General features: G+C 45.7%; 1 protein-coding gene and 1 pseudogene across 2 annotated transcripts; one reads left to right on the top strand and one right to left on the bottom strand.

The window, feature by feature from the left end:
* Positions 1–10,518: 10,518 nt before the first annotated feature.
* On the bottom strand, positions 10,519–24,085 carry LOC308530448 (uncharacterized protein). Its single transcript, XM_081107115.1, has 4 exons — positions 24,008–24,085; positions 15,374–15,536; positions 15,004–15,099; positions 10,519–12,207 (listed from the first exon to the last, which is right to left on the bottom strand). Exons 2-4 carry the CDS (start codon positions 15,513–15,515, stop codon positions 10,982–10,984), a joined length of 1,464 nt encoding a protein of 487 aa, XP_080963241.1. The 5' UTR covers positions 15,516–15,536; positions 24,008–24,085; the 3' UTR covers positions 10,519–10,981.
* On the top strand, positions 19,093–20,967 carry LOC308530683 (gamma-soluble NSF attachment protein-like; annotated as a pseudogene). Its single transcript has 3 exons — positions 19,093–19,412; positions 19,641–19,898; positions 20,576–20,967. The product of its transcript is annotated as a gamma-soluble NSF attachment protein-like (transcript).
* Positions 24,086–25,367: the final 1,282 nt, after the last annotated feature.

The raw sequence follows: 25,367 nt of genomic DNA, 5'->3' as shown, positions 1-25,367 counted from the left end.
TCCGGGTACAAAGCCACACACTCACCTGAGTTTTTCCCCAAAAAACCACAAGAGGAGCGCACATGTGGTATTTCCTTCCAAACCTCTCTAGCTGCTGGACCGGTCCGCTCCTCTACGGTGGCCGATCGGGATCTCGGGCGTTTGCAGTAGCAGGTGACCCGTTGCTGGCTTTCAGCGGCAATATGTCTGCGCCGGAGTCGCTGTGCCACCATGGAGGCCGCCATGTGGTGGGACCTGCATTGCCGTACAGAAGGCAAAGATGCAAGTCCGCAACCAGGAGCCCGGGAGAGCAGGAAAGTTAGAAGCTCCAGAAATTGTCCCCTTTCCCGGCACTTCTACGCTTGTGGAAAAGGAGTGTCTTATCAGAGATCCGAGGTTCTTGCGGCAAATGGTGCCGCGAGGAAAATATCGGTCAGTGGGCGCTAGGCAAAGAAGTCATATGGGCCCTAACCGCTTTGGCTCAGTGGCTAGAGCGTCAGCCTATGGACTCAAGGATCCCAGGTTCGATTCCGGTCAAGGGCATGTACCTTGGTTGCGGGCACATCCCCAGTGGGGAGTGTGCAGGAGGCAGCTGATCAATGTTTCTTTCTCATTGATATTTCTAACTCTCTATTCCTCTCTGTAAAAAACCAATACAATTAAAAAAAGAAGTCATATGGCCTCCGCCTTTATTTTACAGTTTGTGTTTGTGTGTGTGTGTGTGTTTTAAAAATATATATTTTTGTTGATTTCAGAGGAAGAGATAGAAACATCAATGAGAATCACTGACCAGTTGCCTCCTGCACGCCCCCTATGGGAGATGGAGCCCACAACAGAGGCATGTCCCCTTGACCAGAATCGAGCCTGGGACCCTTCAGTTCGCTGGGCAACGCTCTATCCACTGAGCCAAACCACCCAGGACTAATGCATACCTTTTTTATGTGATTCTAGTTACCATTCTACTAGTTCACGCATGATATTATTATAGCCACTTCATATTAATTACATATAGATCAGCGGTGCTTAACCTGTGGGTCGCGACCCCTTTGGGGGTCGAACGACCCTTTCACAGGGGTCTCCTAAGACCATCGGAAAACACATATATAATTACATATTGTTTTGTGATTAATCACTATGCTTTAATTATGTTCAATTTGTAACAATAAAATTGGGGGGTCACCACAACATGAGGAACTGTATTAAAGGGTCGTGGCATTAGGAAGGTTGAGAATCACTGATATAGATGGACATAAATATTTTATAATATGGAAATACTTATGAGAAATTAAAATGAAATTAGATTATACATTTTTCCCCAGTTTGAGATATAGTTGACAAAGATTAGACCTACTTTATTTATTTTCACTGCAGGATATTTTTTTCATTGATTTTTTTAGCGAATGGAAGGGAAGGGAAGAGACAGAGAGAGAGAAACACTGAGGCACATCAATTGGTTGCCTGCCAAATGCACCCTGATCAAGGCCAGGCATTGAGCCTGAAACAGAGGTACATGCCCTTGACTGGAATCAAACCCATAAGTCTTGTAAGACTGAGAGCAGAGGGCCCAGGTAAACTGTGTCTCAACTTCTGACTGATAGAAACTGAGATAATAAATGTGTGTAGTTTTAAACCAGTTTGTGGAAATTTGTTACCCATCAATAGAAAACAAGTACAGTGATTGATACAGAAAAATTTTAAATAACAAAACTAGTGAGAAGCAGCTAAACCAGTATATGGAGAGAAATTTATATCCTGGTTTATGCTCTAAACTTTCGGATACATTAGTTCACTTAAATTCACAACATCTCTTGGCAAGCCTGTTCAAGGCACACAGCTAAGGGGGAGAGCGCTACAAAAGTGAAAGATTTGCTCATGCCACTTACTCTTCAGCCAAAATTGTTTTCAGATAAAAGACTGCTCAACTAGAAAATGTCAGTAATACCAAGAGCAATGCAATTGCTCTATTAGACTACAAAATGTAGAAGCCAGGGCCCAGCTGGCATGGCTCAGTGGTTGAGCATCAACCTGTGTACCAGGAGGTCACAGTTTGATTTCTGGTCAGGGCACATGACTGGGTTTTGGGCTCAATCCCCAGTATGGGGCATGCAGGAGGCAGCCAATCGATGATTCTCTGTCATCATTAATGTTTTTATATCTCTCTCCCTCTCCCTCTCTGAAATCAATAAAAATATATTTTAAAATAAATAAAATTCAGAAGCCAGGAATTTTTTTTAAAAAGGCACTACTGCCTAGCTGGTTTGGCTCTATGGAAAGAGCATTGGCCTGTGGACTGAGGGGTCCATGGTTGGATTCCGGTTGGGGCGTGTGCCTGGTTTGCAGGCTGGGTCCCCAGTGCGGGGCATGCAGGAGGCAGCCAGCCGGTGGCTCTCTCTCATCATTGATATTTCTGTCTCTCTCTCCCTCTCCCTTCCTCTCTGGAAAAAAAAAATAATTAAAAAAAAATATATATATATCACTACTTATAATTGCATAGAAGTATCTGTAGGAATAAGTGTAACCAGAAATGGCTGAGATATACAGAAAAAGAGACACAACAAATCCTGGAGGTGGGTGGGAGAATCTGGATGAGCAGAGACTGACAATGGGTTGCAAAACAAACTATAACTGAGTACATAAGCCAAGCCTATCCAAATTAATGTACACATTGAATGGACTCTAGTCATCTTATCAGTAGCTCACCTGCCTAATGAGACACTATTGCAGACCTTAAGAAAATCTGCATAAAATGCCAAGAGCAAAAGATAAAGAGAGAATCTTAAAAGCAGCAAGAGAAAGACAGTCAGTTACCTACAAGGGAGTACCCATCCGACTGTCAGCTGATTTCTCAACAGAAACCATGCAGGCCAGAAGAGAGTGGCAAGAAATATTCAAAGAGATGAATAGCAAGAACCTGCAACCAAGATTACTTTATCCAGCAAAGCTATCATTCAGAATGGAAGGTCAGATAAAGAGCTTCACGGATAAGAATAAGCTAAAGGAGTTCATCACCACCAAACCAGCATTATATGAAAAGCTGAAAGGTATTCTTTAAGAAGAGGAAGAAGAAAAAGGAACTCTTACCATTTGCCACAGCATGGATGGAACTGGAGAGCGGATAAATACCACAAGATCTCACTTATTTGTGGAATATAATGAACAACATAAACTGATGAACAAGGACTGATCCAGAGACGGAGAGGCATTGATTGGACTATCGGGCCTTGGAGGGAAGGTAGGGGAGGGTGGGGGCAAGGGGGAAAGATCAACCAAAGGACTTATATGCAAGCATATAGGCCTAACCAATGGACACGGACAACGGGGGGGTGAGGGGGTGAGCGGGGAGAGGGGGGGTAGAGGGTACACATATGTAATATCTTAATCAATAAAAAATATTAAAAAAAAAAAAAAAAAAGAAAATCTGCAATCATTTTATACTATAAAATATGTTTCTAATTAGAGATTAAGTGATCAAATGGAAGGATATCTATGCTATACAGATCATTTCAAATATGAAGGAAGCACAGACTTTTTAAAAATGACATATATGCTGCCATGGCCGGTATAGCTCATGGTTGGAGCATTGTCCTGCACCCTGCAGGGTCACAGGTTCGTGAAAGATCAGACAGAGGCCGAAAACCAAGACTACAGGCTTTATTAGAGGAGAAGGACCTTGCTGGGCTGTCTCGCAAGGGGAGGACAGCAGCACGTGCAGAGGTGAGCCCGTCTTTTGGGGGGCGGGATGGGAAGGAATGGGGGCTTAGTGTACTCGGCGTGCGCTGATTGGTGGCTTAATGTATGGTCCATATAGGAACAAGGGCTTAGGGTATTTGGCAGGTGTTGATTGGTGATTCAATGTATAGTCCATATAAGGTGCCTGGTTAGGTACTCAGGTATTTATGGGCTGCAGGTTAGGTCATACTCCGCCCACCAGTTGAGGGGAAGGGAGGATCTATCAGTTCGATTCCCAGTCGGAGGACACACCCAGGTTCCGGTTCCATCCCCAGTTGGGGCACCTACAGGAGGCAACCAATGGATGTTTCTCTCTCACATCAATGTTTCTCTCTCCCTCTCTTCCTCCCTCTTGAAAACTTTTTTTTTTAATCTTTAAAAAAAATTAAAAAGACACACATCCAGTGCTTTCACTTATCAGAGCTCAGGGTAATAAAAATCATTACTTGTGTAAAATGAGCATGAAAGGAGATACCCAAGACAACTGTGGAGGGAAGTTTGAGGCAGAGAACAAAACACATTATTTTATGACACACATTAGATCATATCTAACTACTTTGTTAGGAAGATAACTTTATTTACATGAGAAGACAAAAGAGGTTTTAATTAGTTCTTTGAGGAAAGAGTGAACTAGATTAGGATCAGCTGGATGAAGTATCATGTTTCCAGCAAACATCTGAGCTGCAACCCACCTACAGCCTCAGGTGTCTCCACAGACATACATTGGCCTCCCCCAGAAAACAGAAAACAAAAACCTGATTTCAAGTTAAACCTTAAGTCTGAATCAGGAACTCCCGTTCATTAACACCCCCAAAACCACCCCACCTTAAGTTTCTCCCTACCCGAGCCCCCAGTAAATTGCGATTCTGTAAGAGACACCACCTTCACTGACACCTACCAGTCCAGTTCTTTTATTATTATTATTAATATATTTCTTTATTGATTTCAGAGAGGAAGGGAGAGGGGAGAAAGAGAAACATCAATGATGAGAGAGAATCATTGATCGGCTGCCTCCTGCATGCCCCCTACTGGGGATCAAGCCGGCAACCCAGGCATGCGCCCGTGGCCAGAATCGAACCTGGGACCCTTCAGTCGGCAGGCTGACGCTCTATATCCACTGAGCCAAGCCGGCTAGGGCTAGCAGTCCAGTTCTTAATCACCGAGGCCCACAGGATCACACACTGACAGTTGACCCCTGGGTCGTTAACATCTTCATATGCTTAAGGACACTGACCGCCAAGGGGAGGACCACTAAAGCCAACTCCCCAGTGGCCGAACCCAATGTCCCCCAAAGGCCCTTCTCTCGCCTCACAGACCCCAACCCACCTGATGCTGAGCTTCTCAAGACTCCATGCAGCTACCAACAGCTCAAGTCACTTCCAAAACAGTCATCCCCAGGCGCTAATGCGGAGGCCCCCTAACTCTGGCTGTTGCTAGGGACGCTTCTGGACATTCCAGGTCTGGTCCCGGTGGTGGTGGTGGTGGGGAGTAGACTCTATGACGTCACGTGACCACGCCCACCTCCCGGATCTAAACCCAAGTGGCCAACCTGAGGTGGAGGAGGAGGAGCAAAGAAATTTTTTAAAAATATATATATTTTATCGATTTTTTTACAGAGAGTTAGAAACATTGATGAGAGAGAAACATCTATCAGCCGCCTCTTGCACACCTCCCACTGGGGATGTGCCCGCAACCAAGGCACATGCCCTTGGCGGGAATCGAACCTGGGACCCCCTCAGTCCGCAGGCCGACGCTCTATCCACTGAGCCAAACCGGCCAGAGCAGAAATTTTTAAAAAATATAATTTTGTTGCTTTCAGAGAGGAAGAGAGAAGGAGAGATAGAAACATCAATGATGAGAATCACTGATCGGCTGCCTCCTGCATGCTCCTACTGGGGATCGAGCCCGCAACCCGGGCATGTGCTCTTGACTGGCATCCAAGGTGACCTCCTGGTTCATAGGTCTATGCTCAACCACTGAGCCACACTGGCCAGGCAGCAAGAAATTGAAATCACCTTTTGGACACCTCTTAGTCTCTTTGTGGATTGAGAGCACCGAGCTGCAGAAGTTTTCAGAGGCCAGCGTGGAGCAGTTTGTATTCTATTCAGGCTTTTGGGCAAACGAGGAAGATGGCAGTGCCCACATGCCATTCCTGAGGAGCAGGATGGGGGCGGCCATCCTCCTGGGGCAGAAAACAGCCCGGGAGCTAATGTCCTGGGGTGCCTTTGGACAAACAATGAAGTTGGTGGAGCTGAGATGTTGGAGGCAGCAGTGAGACTGGGGACAGAACACTGGGAGGCTTGAAGTCCTGGTGAGAGTTGGGCATGGGGTGGACTGGGGGTGGGGTTGACTGAGGCCAGTCTGGATGGCCTTGATCAGACACCTGTTGAGGGCAGGGCTCTGTGTAAATCCAGCCTACAGGCTTCACTGCAAACGAGCAAACTGAAGAGGACGATCCAGTATATGAGAGGAAGGAGGGATTTCCCCCCGGCTAGGACCAATAATGATACTTTCATTAATTGCCTATTTGACAGACACTGCTTTTTAAACTACATTCACTTCTTTTTTAATTTTATTATTTTTTTAAATATACTTTTATTGATTTCAGAGAGGGAGAGGGATAGATAGAAACATCAATGAGGAGAATCATTGATCAGCTGCCTCCTGCACGCCCCCTACTGGGGATCGAGCCCACACCCTGGGCATTGAGCCCACAACCTAGGGAAGTGCCCTTGGCCATAATCGAACCTGGGACCCTTCAGTCCGCAGGCCAATACTCTACCAACTGAGCCAAACCAGCTAGGGCTTTTTTTTTTTTTCTTTTTAATCTTCACCCTAGGATATTTTTTCATTGATTTTTAGAGAGAGGGAAAGACAGAGAAATATTGATGTGAGAGAAGCACATAGATTGGTTGCCTCCTGCATGTACCCAACCAGGGCCTGAGCTGGGGAGGAGCCTGTAACCAAGCTACATGCCCTTGACTAGAATGGAACCCCAGAACCCTTCATCCACAGGCCAATGCTCTATCCACTGAGCCAAACCTAATAGGGTTAAACTACATCCACTTTTAACAACAAACCTGAGGCAGACAATACTTTAGAGATCCACTGAGACATAGGTGAGTTAAGTGACTTGCTCAAAGGCACACATCTTAGGATTGAAATCAGGCAGTGTGACTTCAGGAACCACTCCCAAGCACTATTCCAGGTGAAGGGTGGATTTTATTGGAACCACAAGGATCTGGGTGTGATAGCAGGCTTAGGTGTGCACTAGGCTGCCTTCACCTGGAGTGGTCAAGCTTTGAAATGTGAGCTCAGCACAGGAAACAGCGTTCAGGGAAGCCTGGCAGCAGGTCCTAGGGTCCTGACTGTTCAGTTCCAGGTGTGAGCTGATGTGACCTTGCTATGGCCACATCTGGAAATCTCAGGACCAGAAGTGTAAGCCTGGTTGGTGGAGCTCTCATGACTGATTCTTTGCTGGAGACTGTATGCCCTGAATCTACCCCATTACTAGCTATACTGTGAGGGCAGTGGTGGGGACATTAATCCAGATTAAAATTTCTATAAAGGCTGTTCTTGTGCTGTTGTGTTCACTGATGTATCATGTGTGTAAAACTGTACTTTTTTCCAATTAAATTCAACAATCTAGAATTTATTTTTATTTTCTTAAATATATTTTTATTGATTTCAGAGAGGAAGGGGGAGGGAGAGAGATAGAAACAAAAGATGATGAGAATCATGGATCGGCTGCCTCCTGCACAGCCCCTACTGGGGATTGAGCCAGAACCTGGGCATGTGCGCTTGACCAGAATCGAACCTGGGACCCTTCAGTCCGAAGGTTGATGCTCTATCCACTGAGCCAACCCAGCCAGGGCTAAAACTGTACTTTTTCACAGTGATAGCACTTTTATTTCTACAAGCGAATTATCAGAATGTCTTGAACTCTGAGACAGCCACAGCATGGCAAATTTCCATTTCTTTTCCTATGCGTAAGACTCACTGTATGTAACTGGAATATAATAGTCTCATGAGATCAAGAGAAAGAACTCTGAATAAAGGAGAAAGTGAAGAACCCAGGGCAGTGGGGAGGAATGAGGGAGGTGAAAGTCCCATGTATCAATTCAGCAGGTCCCAGAGGAGTCCTGATCCTTATCACAGGTGACAGGCCAAACTTATAGATTAATCTCCAAAACATTACAAATAGATGTCACTTCCTCATTCATAGAGACTAAGGTTCTCATTTTGTTTTTTGTTCTACTTATTCTAGGAATCATCTTCCTTTTCTGCCTTCTTTATAACCAGTTAATAAATCTCTCTGATCCTATAAAAAGAGTTTTGGGTGACAATTCTGTTCTTTAGAACTATTTTCTTTTTAAAATATATTTTATTGATTTTTTACAGAGAGGAAGGGAGAGAGATAGAGAGTTAGAAACATCAATGGGAGAGAAACATTGATCAGCCGCCTCCTGCACATCTCCCACTGGGGATGTGCCCACAACCCAGGTACATGCCCTTGACCGGAATCGAACCTGGGACCCCTCAGTCCGCAGGCCGACGCTCTATCCACTGAGCCAAACCGGTTTCGGCTAGAACTATTTTCTATGAAGTAGTTATAAAAACTAGCCAATTAGTTCATTCATTCACTTTCCAAATCTATATGAAATAAGGGGTTTGGTTTGTTTTTATGGGCTGGCAAATGTAAAATCATAGAATCTACAACTCACCGATATCATTTTCTAATACAATGGAAATAACAGTAATTTCTCTCAGAGCCTCAGTTTAGCTCATTGTCCTATATCTACTCCTCACATGACTGCTGAGCATATGAAATACGACTAGTGTAAAATAGAAAATGATTTTTTATTCATTGGTGTTCAATTATTTTTAAAAAATATATATTTTATTGATTTTTTACAGAGAGGAAGGGAGAAGGATAGAGAGTTAGAAACATCGACGAGAGAGAAACATCAACCAGCTGCCTCTTGCACACACCCCACTGGGGATGTGCCTGCAACCAAGGTACATGCCCCTGACCGGAATCGAACCCGGGACCCTTTAGTCCGCAGGTCAATGCTCTATCCACTGAGCCAAACCAGTCAGGGCCTGTGTTCAATTATTTTAACAATTAAACTTTAAGTAAAGCCACTAAAATTAAGAACTTTATATCCCTGTGGAGAAAAGTAATGGGCTTAAAAATAACTTATTTGTGTTCTGTGGTACTTAACTGCAGGCCATTAAAGAATCACTCCCCAATCCCTCATAATAATATGCAATTTCAACAATACATTTTCGCATCCCCTTGAACCAATTACTTCATGTCCATTTCACCCAATAAAGACATTTACATTCTCTAACTAGATTAGCTGGAGTATAGAGATACCACTTAAAGATAACCCAACTACCTCAGTGCTCTCTCGCAGAAACCATGGGATTCTGCTGTGATCACCACTGTATCCTCAGCTCCTGGAGAAGAACCAGGTACAAAGTATTTGACAAAAATTTAATATAAATGAATGAACTGACTCAATCTGAACCTGTTGTCTCATAAATCCTTCTGCATAATATAAATGTCTAAGAGTTTATGGTAAACATCCCAGTTTTCAATTAACCCTTCACCTTGGACTAAGGAAACTGAATTGATATATACATGCCCAATATCCCACCAATCCATATTAGCTCCTTTCTGTTTTTTGATTCATATTAACATTCCAGATATAATTTTTAAATTTTTGATTAGAGAGAGAGGAAGGGAGAAAGAAAAATATCAATGTGAGAGCAGAACATTGATTGGCTGCCTCCTGCACACCCTCTACGAGGGATGGAGCCCACAACCTAGGCATGTGCCCTGACTCGGAAAAGAACCAGCAACTTTCTGGTGCACTGGACAACATCCAACCAATTGAGCCATATACAAATTATTTTTATGTTTTTAAAAAATTCACTTATTGCCCCAGCCGGTTTGGCTCAGTGGATAGAGCATCGGTCTGCGGACTGGGGGGTCCCGGGTTCGATTCTGTTCAAGGGCATGTGCCTTGGTTGCTGGCACATCCCCAGTGGGGGGTGTGCAGGAGGCAGCTGATTGATGTTTCTCTCTCATCAATGTTTCTAGCTCTCTATCCCTCTCCCTTCCCCTCTGTAAAAAATCAATAAAATATATTTAAAAAAAAATTCACTTATTGGCTCCACTTAGCTACTTTCTCTTTCATTTAGTTAACACAGTAGACAAATTGCTGTGTTTGGTTTAACATTATGCTTTTGTGTCAATACACATATTTAATAGGATGAGAATATCACAACTTCCCCTTCTCAGCATTTATTCAAAAAATTTCTCTCCGTATATAATTTTCAAAAATAATCTGAGCTACATTTTTTTTATCTTTTAAAAACATATATATTTTATTGATTTTTTTTACAGAGAGGAAGGGAGACAGGTAAAGAGTCAGAAACATCAATGATCAGCTGCCTCCTGCACACTCCCCACTGGGGATGTGCCCGCAATCCAAGGTACATGCCCTTGACTGGAATCGAACCCGGGACCCTTCAGTCCGCAGGCCAACGCTCTATCCACTGAGCCAAACCAGTTAGGGCTGAGCTACAGCTATATTTTTTTAAAAATACTTTTGATTTTGAGAGAGGAAGGAAGAAGGAGAAAGAGAAACATCAAAGTGAGAGCAGAACTGCCTCCGGCACATCCTCTTACCAAGGATTGAGTCCACAACCCAGGCATGTGCTCTGACCAGGAATTGAACCAGCAACCTTTTGGTGCATGAGCTGATGCCCAACTGAACCACATGGGCCAGAGCTGAGATAGAAATGTCACATATATATCTTTATTGATTTTGGAGAAGAAGGGCAAGGGAGAAACATCAATGATGAAAGAGAATCATTGATTGGCTGCCTTCTGCATGCCCCACACTGAGGATCGAGCCCACAACCCAGGCACGTGCCCTTGGCTGGAATCGAACCTGGGACCCTTCAGTGCGCAGGCTGACGCTCTACTCACTGAGCCAAAACGGCTAGGGCTATTTATTTATTTATTTTTTTATTTCAGAGAGGGAGGGAGAGGGAGAGATAGAAACATCAATGATGAGAGAGAATCATTGATTGGCTGTCTCCTGTAAGCCCCCTACTGAGGATCAAGCCCTTTACTGGAATTGAATCCAGGACCCTTCAGTCTGCTGGCTGATGCCCTACCCAATGAGCCAAACAGGGTAGGGCTGAGCTAGAAATTTTTGATCAAATCGTTGCACACAGAATATCTCTGGATTTTATCTTATTGGTTTCCTGTGACATAAAATAAAACATAATTGCTCACTGAAGGCGAGACCACACTCACTGTATTCATAAGGTTTCTGTCCTGTGCAAATCCACCTGAGGGTGCACATCTGGCCACAGGCTGGCCCACGATGACTACATTTCTGTCTTCTAGAGGCCCACTGATGTTCAATACTGTCTGAGGGACCACAAAAGGCACCTGCAGAGTCACTGTATTAACAAGGTTTTTCTCCTGCAGGACGACACTGGTCTGTGATGAGCTGGGACTCTCTGAGCGAGGATGTTCCACCTTGACTGAATGAATTTTCTGATGTTCTTTGAGGACTGATTTTGCTCTGAAAGTTTTCCCACATTCATCACAACCATAGGGTCTCTCCCCTGTATGAATTCTCTGATGTACAGTGAGCTGTGGCTTCCTGATAAAGGTTTTCCCACAGTTACTACATTCAAAGGGTTTTTCTCCTGTGTGAATTCTTTCATGTTTAATGAGATCTGTCTTCTGGGAATAGGATTTTCCACATTCACTGCACAAAAAGGGTGTCTTTCCTGTGTGAAATCTCTGATGTGTTGTGAGAGATGTCTTCTGGCTGAAGCCTTTTCCACATTCGTTGCATATATAAGGTTTCTCACCTGTATGAGTTCGTACATGTACCATGAGGTTGCCCTTCTGGATAAAGCGTTTCCCACAGTCACTGCATACAAAGGGTTTCTCTCCTGTATGTATTTTGTAATGTATGTTGAGCTGTGACTTCTTGAGAAAGCCTTTGCCACACTCTGTACATGCATGAGGTTTCTTTCCTGTATGCGATCTCCGGTGTTCATTCAGTGTGACCTTTCTGGAGAAGCTTTTCCCACACAGACTACATTGATGAGGCTTCTCCCCTGTATGAAGATTCTTGTGATCACTGAGCAAAGACTTCCTTGTGAAGGCTTTCCCACATTCACTGCATACGTGAACCTTCTCTCTTTTATGAGGTTTCTTATAATTAATGAGTTGGGACTTAGTGTTGACGAGTTTTTGGTTTTCCAGGAATTTCATTTCAGTCTGAAACTGTTTACTGTTAACGTGGGAAAAAGATTTCCCATCTTCAGGAAGTTCACCAGGCTCCTTGATTTCATAGTCACAATTTTCAAATAACTTATTTTTGTGACATTGTTCTAGGCTATTCTCCATGCTTTCATTTTGTATGTGCTCTGGCAGATGGTCATCAAGTTTCCAGATATCTAGTAAAGAAAATGAATTTCCCATCATCTTGATTTGTAAGAAAGGTAATGAAAAATATACCTTGATGTGTGATGCCTTTTATACTGAGTGTAACTAACACTTCATGTTTGATGTTCCCTGTTCATTAGTACAAGTAATGAAAAAAAAGTAAAACTGAATAAACACTTTGGCTACTTTCTGAATATTATTAGCCTTGCCAAATATGCACACTGTGAAATACAAACCATTTACTGTTTCTCACTTCTATTATCCTTCAGCATATACCAGGCTATCACACCACAGGTGGGAGGGCCACCTCATCTGAATTGGAGAGGCATTCCTTCCACATTCCTCACTGATGACTACTGTATACCAACATGGTCCTAGGTTGGGGACACACAAACACAGTCCTGATGTTCACAGAGCTTACACTGCAGTTTGGTGAAGCCACTTAAAGGGCAAAGACACATGCAAGAAACACCTGCAGCCCTGACTGGTTTGGCTCAGTGGATAGAGCGTCGGCCTAGGGACTAAAGGGTCCCAGGTTTGATTCCAGTCAAGGGCATGTACATTGGTTGCCGGCATATCCCCAGTGGGGGATGTGCAGGAGGCAGCTGATCAATGTTTCTCTCTCACTGATGTTTCTAACTCTCTATCCCTCTCCCTTCCTCTCTGTAAAAAAATCAATAAAATATATTTTAAAAAATTGGAAAAAAAAAAAAAGAAAGAAACACCTGCAGGTTGTGAAAACGGGTGGGAAGGTGCAGCGGAAATGGAGAGAGGTGAAGGAAATCAGGCTACATTTTGGAAGAAGCCAGGACTCACTGTGGACTCATTGTGCTGGGTGGGCATGAAGCAAGGAAAGATGATGACAGAGAAGAGAACTTCCAGCACTTCTGACTCTAAAACTACATCTCAGAGAAGTGTTCTGTTTCCCAACGAAGTAACGCTAGCCATTATGCTGACTAAATTTCATTCCAGCACTTTTCACCCCGTATACCTATAATTTACTTTTTTATTTTTATTGATTTCAAGATTCCACCTTTTAGAATGAGAGCTTTTGGTGTATTTGTATGCCTTTTCTCACATCTATTATCCTTCAGCATATACCAGGCTATCAAAAGTACTTTATAAGCCCGGCCAGCATGGCTCAGTGGTTGAGCATGGACCTATGAACCGGGAGGTCAGGGTTCAATTCCCGGTCAGGGCACATGCCCAGGTTGCAGGCTCCATCCCCAGTGTGGGGTGTGCAGGAGGCAGCCGATCCATGATTCTCTCTCATGATGAATGTTTCTATCTCTCTCCCCCTCTCCCTTCCTCTCTGAAATGAATAAAAATGTTATTTCAAAAAAAAAAAAAAAAAAAAGTACTTTATAAGCCTAGCTGGCGTGGCTCAGTGGGTGAGGGGTGACCTAGGAACCAGTAGGCCACAGTTTGATTCCTGGTCAGGGCACATGCCCGGGTTGTGGGCTCCATCCCAGTGTGTGGCATGCAGGAGGCAGCCAATCAATGATTCTCTCTTTCATCTTTTATGTTTCTGTCTCTCCCTCACTCTCCCTTTCTCTCCGAAATTAATTTTAAAAAAAGAAAACCAATTTTTAAAAAGTACTTTATAAAAGGATAAATCAAGGAAGCAATCTCAAGTATGGAATATACTGTGGAGTTTAGGAGAGAAGATGTAAATCTCTGCATGAGCAAGATATACTATATCACAGAAATCACTGGAGGATTTCATGTCATGTGAGAGGCAACAGTTAACTGGGACTTAATGTTGACGGAATATGATGGAAAGAAAAAGGAAACATTTCAGGAGGTAAATACAGTGGGAATATCTATGACAAACAGTTAAGAGAGATCAGAATTAAATACACAAAGGAATTAATTTGAAGTAGGCAACAGTTATGGTCTGGTTTAGGCTAAAACTGTATGCAAGTTAAACTAAATGTTCTAGTTAAAACACACCGTGAACAGCAGACTCCTTTAAAGAAGAGAGCGCTGTGGGTAAGGAATAACTGAGGTGGTGGCTGGATGGCCAGGGGGGCAGGTGCACAGGCGTGAAGGAGAACCTAAGCTTTCAGGGGTTCTCTAGGAGGGACGATGATTCTAGTTCCTTGCTGTGCCTGGGAGCTCATCGAGAGTTGCCATCGAGATGAGTAAATTCCACAGAATAGCGTCTGTGGTGGATCACATTGGGGAGGTCGCACTATGGGAGTCTTGTGAGGGGAACAAAAGAAGCTTAGCTGATTAGAATGAAGAAAACTTTGAAGGGTTAGTGGTTCAGATGACAAAATGGAAACCAGAACCTTCGAAGACCCTCAGAGTGAAGAATAGGCGAAACTAAGATAAAAAGAAAAGCAAAGGCACAACGAACCAATTAATTTTGGAGGCAGAGCATCCAAGATGGGATGAATCTTAGGAAGGGAAATCAGTATCACCAGGGGCAGAAAGGAGCAATGGTCAGAAAACAGTGACCACAGTTTCTCTTGGGATGGAGGCCTTGGACAGTGGACTTCCATAGCAAAAGAGGTGAAGGAATATAAAGACTAAAGGAAAGGTTTCAGAATTCTAAAAAAAAAAGAACCATACAACCACAACTCAAGGTGCAGATAAAGAGGGATCAAATCCCAGAAGAGAGTAAGGGATCTATTTTTCTCTAAACGCCTACAAACAGAAAGGGCTCTACCCTCTCTCACTGCGAAGGACATACACTGAGGCACTGCTCACCTATCCTCAAATCCCTTCACCTCTGAGCGCCTTCTCTGAGCGACTAAAATGTGATTGATTTCCACAGCCCCCCTGCGCTGGTTCTCACTCACCTGAACGGGTCCCACAGAGGAGTTCACCTGCCACTGTCCATGGTGCTTTTCCGTGATCCAACTTGGAAAGTATGTCAGGTTTGCTGGCCTTACGACCTGTTCATGGGGAATGATAGAAGCCTTAGACACACTGAATAGGACGTGGGGTCTGTGAAGACCATAGAATATAATAAGGACAAAACAATTTTCACACTTAGACAGTAAAGGTATTCTCTCAGGAGAAGAGAGAATATTCCTCTCTGGGGCCAAACAGAAGACTAAGATTCATCTACCACTTCAGAAAGCCAGACATGCCAGAGCTTTCAGAAGCTGAGAATGGAAAGGCCACTGACTGAGGCCCATTGGACTGACACACGGGAGCTGTCCTCACCCACGGACACCAGGTGGCTGTAGGTCTCCAACATCACATCCATGTACAGGTCCTTCTGCTCGGGGCCTAGGAGCTGCCACTCCTCCCAGGTGAAGTCCACGGCCACATCGTGAAATGTCAGGGGTTCCTGTACCAACTCCATGCTGTGTAACGGCGTGATGTTCTTTAGATGACATAGGAGAAATGTTAGTTTTTCTGCTCATTTTCACTTTATAGGCTACACCTATATAGCCAGTGAGGTTTTAGTTTAGTATACAGTTGAATAATCACATGCCTAGTAAAATACATGGTGGAGAAAAGTAGTTTTACAGTTGTTCCTATGGAAAATAATACAATAGCCCTAACCGGTTTGGCTCAGTGGATAGAGCATCGGCCTGCGGACTCAAGGGTCCCAGGTTCGATTCCGGTCAAGGGCATGTACCTTGGTTGTGGGCACATCCCCAGTGGGGAGTGTGCAGGAGGCAGCTGATCGATGTTTCTCTGATCGATGTTTCTAACTCTCTATCCCTCTCCCTTCCTCTCTGTAAAAAATCAATAAAATATCTTTTAAAAAAAGAAAAAAGAAAATAATACAATAATTCATAAACAATAATCAACTGTTTCACATACTAACAACTGCAAAGCTACTTTTGCCCCACATTGCATCTTACACCTGAGCATTCAGTCATCCATGTGTTTATCCAATTAGGAGTTTCTATAATGTGAACGTAAATGCACTTGTTACCTAGAAATACCACATTCGTATATTTGAGATACAATACAGGGTGTCCCAAAACATGTATACACACTTTGAATAATTATTAATTCCAGTGGGTTCAATCTGAAACGAAGGAAATATCAATCGTGATATTTATAGGCCTCATTTCCTTCTGTTCTCTGAAAAGAGTTGGCCACGGGGAGGCTCTGACTTGGTGTGTTTGGGTTTGCTCTAAATTTCTGTTACCCAACTGTGCAACTACCTCCTTCCTGCTTCAAGTGATTCTATTGCGTCTGATGAGTCAGAACCTGTGGGTTAAGGTGAAAATTCAATGAGTGATACATTTCGTCTGGGATCCATTGCTAACAAAATGCCCACAGTATCCCCGGTGTCCCTTTAGTTTAGTGGTTCTCAACCTTCTGGCCCTTTTTTTAAAAAATATATTTTATTGATTTCTTACAGAGAGGAAGGGAGAGGGATAGAGAGTCAGAAACATCAGTGAGAGAGAGCCTCCTGCACACTCCCCACTGGGGGTGTGCCCGCAACCAAGGTACATGCCCTTGACCAGAATCGAACCCGGGACCCTTGAGTCCGCAGGCCGACTCTCTATCCACTGAGCCAAACCGGTTAGGGCCCTTCTGGCCCTTTAAATACAATTCCTGCTCTCCTGCTCCGAGGCGGCAGCACCCTGGAGCAGTGGGCGCCTTCCTGCAGGGCAGGTGGGCGTGCGGCGGCGGAGCAATGGATTGGCGGCCCAGCCACAGGCCGGCGCGGGCAGCCGGGGAGGAGCGGAGCCCGGGGAGGAGCGGAGCCCGGGGAGGAGCGGAGCCCGGGGAGGAGCGGAGCCCGGGGAGGAGCGGAGCCCGCCTGCGGACCGGGATCCCAGCACTGCAGCCGCTCCCGCCCCGAGCCGCGCCACCGGGCGGCGTGGAGACCGTAGCTCAGCTGGGAAGAGCCCTCCAGGAGCCTGAGTGGTTCCGGGTGGGGGCGGCGGGCCCAGAGGACACCCCCGCTCACTCAGGCCCCCAACGCACTGCAAGCCCGGGCGCCACCCCCAAGTTCTCGGGGTCCTTCCAACCCTGACTAGGACTTGGATTCTGGTGTGATCGGGAGGCTCACGCCCTGCCCTGGGGAACCCAAGAGTGTGGGAATGTAAATGAGACAGCAGAGAAGGGTGGACGATCCTCTCCAGAGAAAGAATGAGGAAGGGCTGTCCTCACGTGGTTGCTGACCCTCCGGCCACCCGGGGAAGACGTTATTGGTTGATGCAGTCGGTACCAGGCAGGGCAGAGGAAGAGGTGCAGAAGCCGCCTTCTAATCGTTCCCTCCATTATGCTAGAAACATGGTGTTCAGCAGGCATTCATTCAGCATCTCTAGTGCGCCCAGCGCTGAGCCAGGGGGGTGGGCAAGGTGAAGCCGGGAGGGGCTCACACAGGACGGAAGGATCTGGGAGGCCTTCGTGGAGGAAGTGGCACTTGAGCTGAGTCTCAAAGGACCAAGTAGGTGACAGGGAAGAAAGGCTGTTTCCGAGAGGGCGTGAGTTTGGGGAAAGGCAAAGAGTGTGATGGTCCTGGCGCTTTCCAGATGTACCGTGTCAGGAGGATACAGACTGGTTGTGAGGGGCCTTTAATGGCAGCAGGGCTGGGACGAGAGTGCAACATTTAAGGAGACACTCTCCGGACAGCGCACAACCCTGAGAGTGAGTGCCTACTTGAGAGCTGGGCCCTAGCCCAGCCAGCGTGGTTGAGTGTCAGTCTATGAACCAGGTGAGGGTTCCATTCCCGGTCAGGGCACATGTCCAGGTTGCAAACTCCATCACCAGAGTGGGGTGTGCAGGAGGCAGCCAGCGATCAATGCTTCTTTCTCATCATTGTTGTTTCTATCTCTCCCTCTCCCTTCCTCTCTGAAGTCAATAAAAATATATATTATTAAAAATAAATAAATAGCCAAAACTGGTTTGGCTCAGTGGATAGAGCGTTGGTCTGCGGACTGAGGGGTCCCGGGTTCGATTCCGGTCGGGGGCGTGTGCCTTGGTTACGGGCATATCCCCAGTGGGAGATGTGCAGGAGGCAGCTAATCGATGTTTCTCTCTCATCGATGTTTCTAACTCTCTATCTCTCTCCCTTCCTCTCTGTAAAAAAAATCAATAAAATATATTTTAAAAAATAAATAAATAAATAAATACAATTCCTCATGTTGTGACCCAACCATAAAATTATTTTCGTTTCTACTTCATAACTGTAATGTTGCTACTGTTATGAATCGTAATGTAAATATCTGATATGCAGGATGGTCTTAGGTGACCCCTGTGAAAGGGTCGTTCGACCGCCAAAGGGGTCGCGACCCACAGGTTGAGAACCGCTCCTTTAGTTGGTCTCCAATAAATATTCACTCTTCAGGTCAATAAAAACCTTAGGGCCGAAACCGGTTTGGCTCAGTGGATAGAGCGTCGGCTTGCGGACTAAAAGGTCCCAGGTTCGATTCCGGTCAGGGGCATGTACCTGGGTTGCGGGCACATCCCCGGTAGGAGATGTGCAGGAGGCAGCTGATCGATGTTTCTCTCTCATCGATGTTTCTAACTCTCTATCTCTCTCCCTTCCTCTCTGTAAAAAATCAATAAAATATATTTTAAAAAAACAAACAAACAAACAAAAAAACCACCTTAGGTTCTAAATGTGGAGGTATTCCTTTATTCTGTGGGATTTAAGTGGTGCATTGTGAAAGAAGATGAGGGAAATGCCATTATAGGGGCAGAATAATTGTTCCTTCTCTTCTAGGTTCTTTGGCTGATCTAATAATTAAATCCATATAACAGATTAACAGAGGAAAACAATAAAAAATACCTCCTGTATACAGGGAAGCACTCAGAAAAATGGAGTATTGGCCAAAATGGCAAACATCACCACCTGAAAAACCTTTACCTAAAGTCCAAACATGTTGGGGGCGGAGAGTCAGCTGTAGAGGTTACTGGAAAAGGCACAATAAAGACAGTTAATGTTGGTCAGCCGCGGGACCCTGGAGATGGCGGCTCAGAAGATAAACGAGGGGCTGGAGCACATCGCCCAAGCTGAGAAAGACCTGCAAACTGGTTTCTTAAAGTGGAAGCCAGATTATAACAGTGCTGCTGATGAATATAGAGAAGCAGCTCTTGCTTTTAAAAATGCCAAACAGTTTGACCAAGCAAAACATGCCTGCCTGAGAGAAGCTGTGGCCCATGAGAGTAACAAGGCTCTTTTCCATGCTGCTAAAGCTTATGAGCAAGCTGGCATGATGCTGAAGGAGATGCAGCAACTCCCACAGGCTGTCCGGCTGATTGAAAAAGCCAGCATCGCCGAACCGGTGTGGCTCAGTGGATAGAGCATTGGCCTGCGGACTCAAGGTTCCCAGGTTCGATTCCGGTCAAGGGCATGTACCTTGGTTGCGGGCACATCCTCACTGGGGGGCGTGCAGGAGGCAGCTGATCGATATTTCTCTCTCTCATCGATGTTTCTAACTCTCTATCCCTCTCCCTTCTTCTCTGTAAAAAATCAATAAAATATATTTAAAAAAAAAAAAAAAGAAAAAGCCAGCATGATGTATCTGGAAAATAGCACCCCCGACACAGCAGCCATGGCCTTGGAGCGCGCTGGAAAGCTTATAGGAAATGTAAACCCGGAAAAGGCTGTACGTATAGTTATACCAACAGACAGCTAATGTGTTTGAAAATGAGGAACCTCTAGGACAGGCAGTTGAAATACTAGGAAAAGTCTCCAGACTGCTAGTACGAGGACGCAGGTTTGATGAGGCGGCACTCTCAGAAAGAAAAAAATATTTATAAGAAAATTGAGCCCTTGCCGGTTTGGCTGAGTGGATACAGTGTCAGCCTGCGAACTGAAGGGTCCCCAGGTTCGATTCCAGTCAGGGGCACATGCTCAGGTTGTGGGCTCGATCCCCCGTGGGGGACTTGCAGGAGGAGCCAATCCATGATTCTCTCTCATGATGGATGTTTCTACCTCTCTCTCCCTTTTCCTTCCTCTCTGAAGTCAATAAAAAATACATTAAAAAAGAAAAAAAGGCCCTAACCGGTTTGGCTCAGCGGAGCGTCAGCCTGCAGACTCAAGGGTCCCAGGTTCAATTCTGGTCAAGGGCGTGTACCTTGGTTGCGGTCACATCCCCAGTAGGGGGCGTGCAAGAGGCAGCTGATCGATGTTTCTCTCTCATCGATGTTTCTGACTCTCTATCCCTCTCCCCTCCTCTCTGTAAAAAATCAATAAAATATATTTAAAAAAAAAAAGGCCGAAACCAGTTTGGCTCAGTGCATAGAGCGTCCGCCTGCGGACTGAAGGGTCCCAGGTTCGATTCCGGTCAGGGCCATGTACCTGGGTTGCGGGCACTTCCCCAGTGGGGGATGTGTAGGAGGCAGATGATCGATGTTTCTCTCTCATCGATCTTTCTAACTATCTCTCTTCCTTCCTCTCTGTAAAAAAATCAATAAAATATATTTTAAGAAAAAGAAAATTGAGAGAATTATCCAACTTGTTATAAGAAAACAATTGCTCAAGTCTTAGTTCACCGTCACAGAAATGACTATGTGGCTGCAGAAAGATGCATCAGGGAGAGCTACAGCATTCCAGGGTTCAATGGGAGTGAAGACTGTGCTGCGCTCAACAGCTGCTTTAGGGCTATGACCAGCAAGACCAAGATCAAGTGTCAGAGGTCTGCAACTGGCCCCTCTTCAAGTACATGGACAAAGATTACGCTAAGCTGGGCCTGAGTTTGGTGGTTCCAGGAGGAGGAATCAAGAAGAAAGACACAGCAGCACCCCAGGCACCATTGCTCTCCTCCTTCCCCACGCCCCCAAAGATGAATATGCGGGAGGGCTGTGCTAGGCTTTGCCGAAGGGAAACATCCTCATAAGGCATTCATGGACTTGGAACTTGCCTAAGGGTACCCACATTCCATTGCAGTCTTGGCTTTGAATGCTAATAAAGGTAAATTTAGTTTACCACTTCCTCAAATCACCCATTGTACCTGCTACCCGTGAAGCACTTTTTTTCTTTCTAAATACACCGGAAGGAATTAACCGGAAAAAGTAGTGTCCCATTTTAATAGTTGATTTTAAAGTTTGCAAGCCAAATTCTAAGACAAATTATGTTCTAAGCAAAACAAAAGAGCCCATAGACATATTCTTTTTCTTGTAATTTATAGTTAGAGAATTTTCTTTGCATTTTTTAAACTGCTGCTGCTAAAATTGAAGTTTACTAGTTAAACAAAATATTTTAAACATTTGTTTTGCTATAGGAAATTTATCCCTTGTAATATTAGCTACATTTTCTTTTTTTAAATATATTTTTATTGATTTCAGCAAGGAAGGGAGAGGGAGAGAGAGATAGAAACATCAGTGAGAGTGTCATTGATCTGCTGCCTCCTGCACACCTCCTACTGGGAATGGAGCCGGCAATCCAAGCATGTGCCCTTGACCAGAATCAAATCCGGGACCTTCCAGTCCGCAGTCCAATGCTCTATCCACTAAGCCAAACCAGCAAGGGCTAGCTACATTTAAATTAAATCTTTTTAGATGAGAGATTGGAACAGGAAGCTATTTTGATCTTAACAATATTTTGTAGCCCAGTAAAGGACGCATTTAAAGTCTTCTATAAAAAAAAAGAAGAAGCAGCAGCTTAATGTTGTTGTGCAGATATAAGTCCTGCTTCCTCCACTGATTGTTTAGGGGGGTTTGGTATAGTGAGGGAGACACCCTTACAGATGAAATTGCTCTGACAAATATAAATGGCCTTTTTAAGGGGTAACTTCTACTAGGTTTTCAGAGCTTCTCCCAGGGCTGCAGTTTCCTCAAACCAACAAGCTTAAAATAACCAATATCCAGGCAAAGAGGCATGTTTTAGGGTGGGAAATGCTCCCCTTCATACTCACAGAATTGGTTATTTAAAGGAGAAAACTCTCTCCCAGTAACGACTAACAGGTTTTCAAATACAGTGGAGCTTTGACTTTCGAGTTTAATTCCTTCCGTGAAGGAGCTCGTTACTCAAATTACTCGTATGTCAAATCACTGTGACGTTCGCTGCGCCAACTAGCGGTGGGGGTATCTGAAGCTGGTTCGTACGTAACCCGAATTTTAGCTCTCAACTTAAAGCAAAAAATCGGCCAAGAGGCAGCTCGTATCTCAAAAAACTCGTTCGTCGGGAACTCATAAGTCAAGGCCCCACTGTATATAGCTGGTTAAAACTACACAATGCATCTAAGCTCATTTCACAGTAACTCAATCACTAGCAATGGGAACTGGAATCACCTTGTTTGACTAAGATGGACCTGGACTTACTAATACACTGGCATATGGGTCACCTTCCCACAGGGATGGAAACTAAAATATAATAGAGTTTTTGTTAGGAAAGAAAAACACATGAATGCCTATCAGGCAAATAAGCAACAGTGTCCCTTGCTGTATACTAAGAGGTGATGCAGGCGTTGGCAAACATTTGCTGAAAGGGATAGATTAACATTTTCCAATTTGCAGACCAAATGTCTGTCACAAGGACCCAATTCTGCCTTTGCAGGGCAAAAGGTGCCATAACGGATACATGACAAAACAGGCTGGCCATTGCTGGTTTAGTCCCTGAGTCTCCAGTTAGTCAATTAGTGGACTGAAGGTTAAAAAAACAGGACTGCCCTAGCCGGTTTGGCTCAGTGGATGGAGCGTCGGCCTGCAGACTGAAGGGTCCCTGGTTCGATTCCGGTCAAGGGCATGTGCCTTGGTGGCGGGCACATCCCCAATGGGGGGCGTGCAGGAGGCAGCTGATCAATTTTTCTAACTCTCTATTCCTCTCCCTTCCTCTCTATAAAAAAAAATATATATTTTTAAAAAACAACAAAAAAAACAAAAAACAGATGGACTGCCCTAGCCGGTTTAGCTCAATGGATGGAGCGTGGGCCTGAGGACTGAAGGGTCCCTGGTTGATTCCAGCCAAGGGCACATGCCTGGGTTGCGGGCTCATTCCCCAGTAGGGGGCGTGCAAGAGGCAGCCGATCAATGATTCTCTCTCATCATTGATGTTTCTATCAATCTCTTCCTACCACCTGAAATCAATAAAGAAATAAATAATAATAAAAATAAAAACACACAGAAGGACTGGAAATAGAACTCCGGGACCAATGCCTTTGGTCCCAACCGCAGCCCGGGTCCTAACCTTACAACAAACACCAGGGATCCTCCACTTCCAAAACTTCACCCGTACAAGCTTCTCAGGACCACACTGACCACACTTCCTTTTTTATTTTTTTTTCCAATATATTCTATTGACCTTCCACAGAGAGGAAGTGAGAGAGACAGAGAGCCAGAAACATCGATGAGAGAGAAACACCGGTCAGCTGCCTCCTGCACATCTCCCACTGGGGATGTGCCCGCAACCCAGGCACATGCCCCCGACCGGAGTCGAACCCGGGACCCCTCAGTCCGCAGGCCGACGCTCCATCCACTGAGCCAAACCGGCCTCGGCCACACTTCCTTTTTAATCAGAAACCCGGGCGAGACACTGCCGTGAGCTGACCTCCCTCGCCGACCTCAACATCACTGACCCGCGTTTTAAACCCCAACCTGAACCTGACACCGCCATCTTCCCAAATCTCTCCGGCACTTCTTACACGTGGGGTGACCCGCAGCACCCCATGGCCTCACAGTCAGGACCAGGGCGTCACCTCTACAGACTCTTCATCTGGGCACCGACCCCGCGGGCACCCCGACCACAGACAGATGCCTCTGCTTCCCTTCAAATACCTCACATCCCGGTCCTACGGGGCTCCCCTCGGCTACGTCCTCCCGCCGCTCCTACCCTCCCCCTCCGTCCCCGTGATGATTCCACGCTCCGCACAACGCCGCGCCCACCCGTCACCTGAGAGAAACCAAATTCCTACTGTGACGCAAACACTTCCGTGTACTCACCTGCGTTTTCCCTCAAACGCCGCATTACAGCACAAACAGCGCGAACCCTTTCAACTTCGGCACGCGCCCCGCTCCCTCTACGGTGGCCGAGGAGGGTCTCAGGCTTTTGAAGAAACGAGGCTTACGCTTTGCCGTACGTTTTCAGTGCATTCAGGGGCAATATGTCCGCGCCCACGCTGCGGTAGCCCATGGGGGCCGCCATGTCGGGACGCCTGACTGCCGTACAGATGCTACCGCGGCGAATTTCATGCACGTAGCCAGGGATGGCGGACAGGTGAGAAGCTGCTGAAATGATCTCTGTTAGGTCGGAGAGAGCCCAGGATCGCATACATGCAGACATGTGACGAGATAATGGACTCCCCCTGGCATTTCTAACAGATCAGCATGCCAGACACAGACACTGGCTTCTCCACGACCCCTACGCAGATACTGACCCCTTTCTGAATACCTTGCTGACCCCCTGCAGCTGAAACTTCCTCAGCTGAATACCTCAGCTCATGTCCCCGCCCCTCACCCAACCGCGGTATAAAAAAAGCGCCCCCCTCCCTGTTGGCGTGAATCCACGTGCCCTGTCCTTGGGGGTACGTGGGTCTCCCGGGGACGCAGCATAAACTTTCCTTCCTTCCTTGCTTGCTTTTCTGATCAACTCTCTTTATTTCCTTCGCCGCCTCCGGAGCCACCTAACCTAACAATCTCCTTTACGGGCACTTGGACTCTTGCGGAAAACGGGTACATTTTGAGAGCTTCGTGATGCCAACATGGTGCGAGCTCAGTTGCTTTCAGCGGGCTGGGCAGAGAAGTGTATTCTCCACTTTGTATTTCCTGCGCACACGCAAAACGTTCCCAAAGGATCCATTAGGACCTCAGGTGGCAGCAGAGCAGCGCAGGAGGAGCTCCTAGAAAGAGACAGCATCACACACCTGTTCAAGGGACACCCACGGAGAGCTCTGGCCAGAAAATAGTTGGCCTGAAGCGCTTTTTAAAAATAGATATATTTTATTGATTTTTTTTACAGAGAGGAAGGGAGAGGGTTAGAGAGTTAGAAACATCCATCAGCTGCCTCCTGCACACCCACTACTGGGGATGTGCCCGCAACCAAGGTACATGCCCTTGACCAGAATCGAACCTGGGACCCTTCAGAACACGGGCCAATGCTGTAGCCACTGAGCCAAACTGGTCAGGGCCTGAAGCACTTTTTAATAACAGAAAGGTTTTTTCAGAAGCTGGTACAGTGTGAGGCTGGGCATCACCAACTAGGAGAGAGGAACTCTGGGAGAAGCCTAAATTGTCATGGGGGGGGGGGGAGGGGACCCTGAAAAAGGCTACTAAAGTGAAGGCAGTAAAAGTCTGGAATCAATGG

This window comes from Myotis nattereri (assembly GCF_964212035.1).
Source record: "Myotis nattereri genome assembly, chromosome: 15".
NCBI classification, from domain to species: domain Eukaryota; kingdom Metazoa; phylum Chordata; class Mammalia; order Chiroptera; family Vespertilionidae; genus Myotis; species Myotis nattereri.
This window is presented reverse-complemented; position numbering and strand designations above follow the sequence as displayed.

Excerpts from the sequence above, each read along its gene's own strand:
- LOC308530448 (XM_081107115.1), bottom strand. The coding sequence starts at position 15,515 with ATGGAGTTGGTACAGGAACCCCTGACATTTCACGATGTGGCCGTGGAC. Across the intron at positions 15,100-15,373 it reads CAGCCACCTGGTGTCCGTGG|GTCGTAAGGCCAGCAAACCT; the intron begins GTGAGGACAGCT and ends CCCCATGAACAG. Across the intron at positions 12,208-15,003 it reads CCTCTGTGGGACCCGTTCAG|ATATCTGGAAACTTGATGAC; the intron begins GTGAGTGAGAAC and ends TTTCTTTACTAG.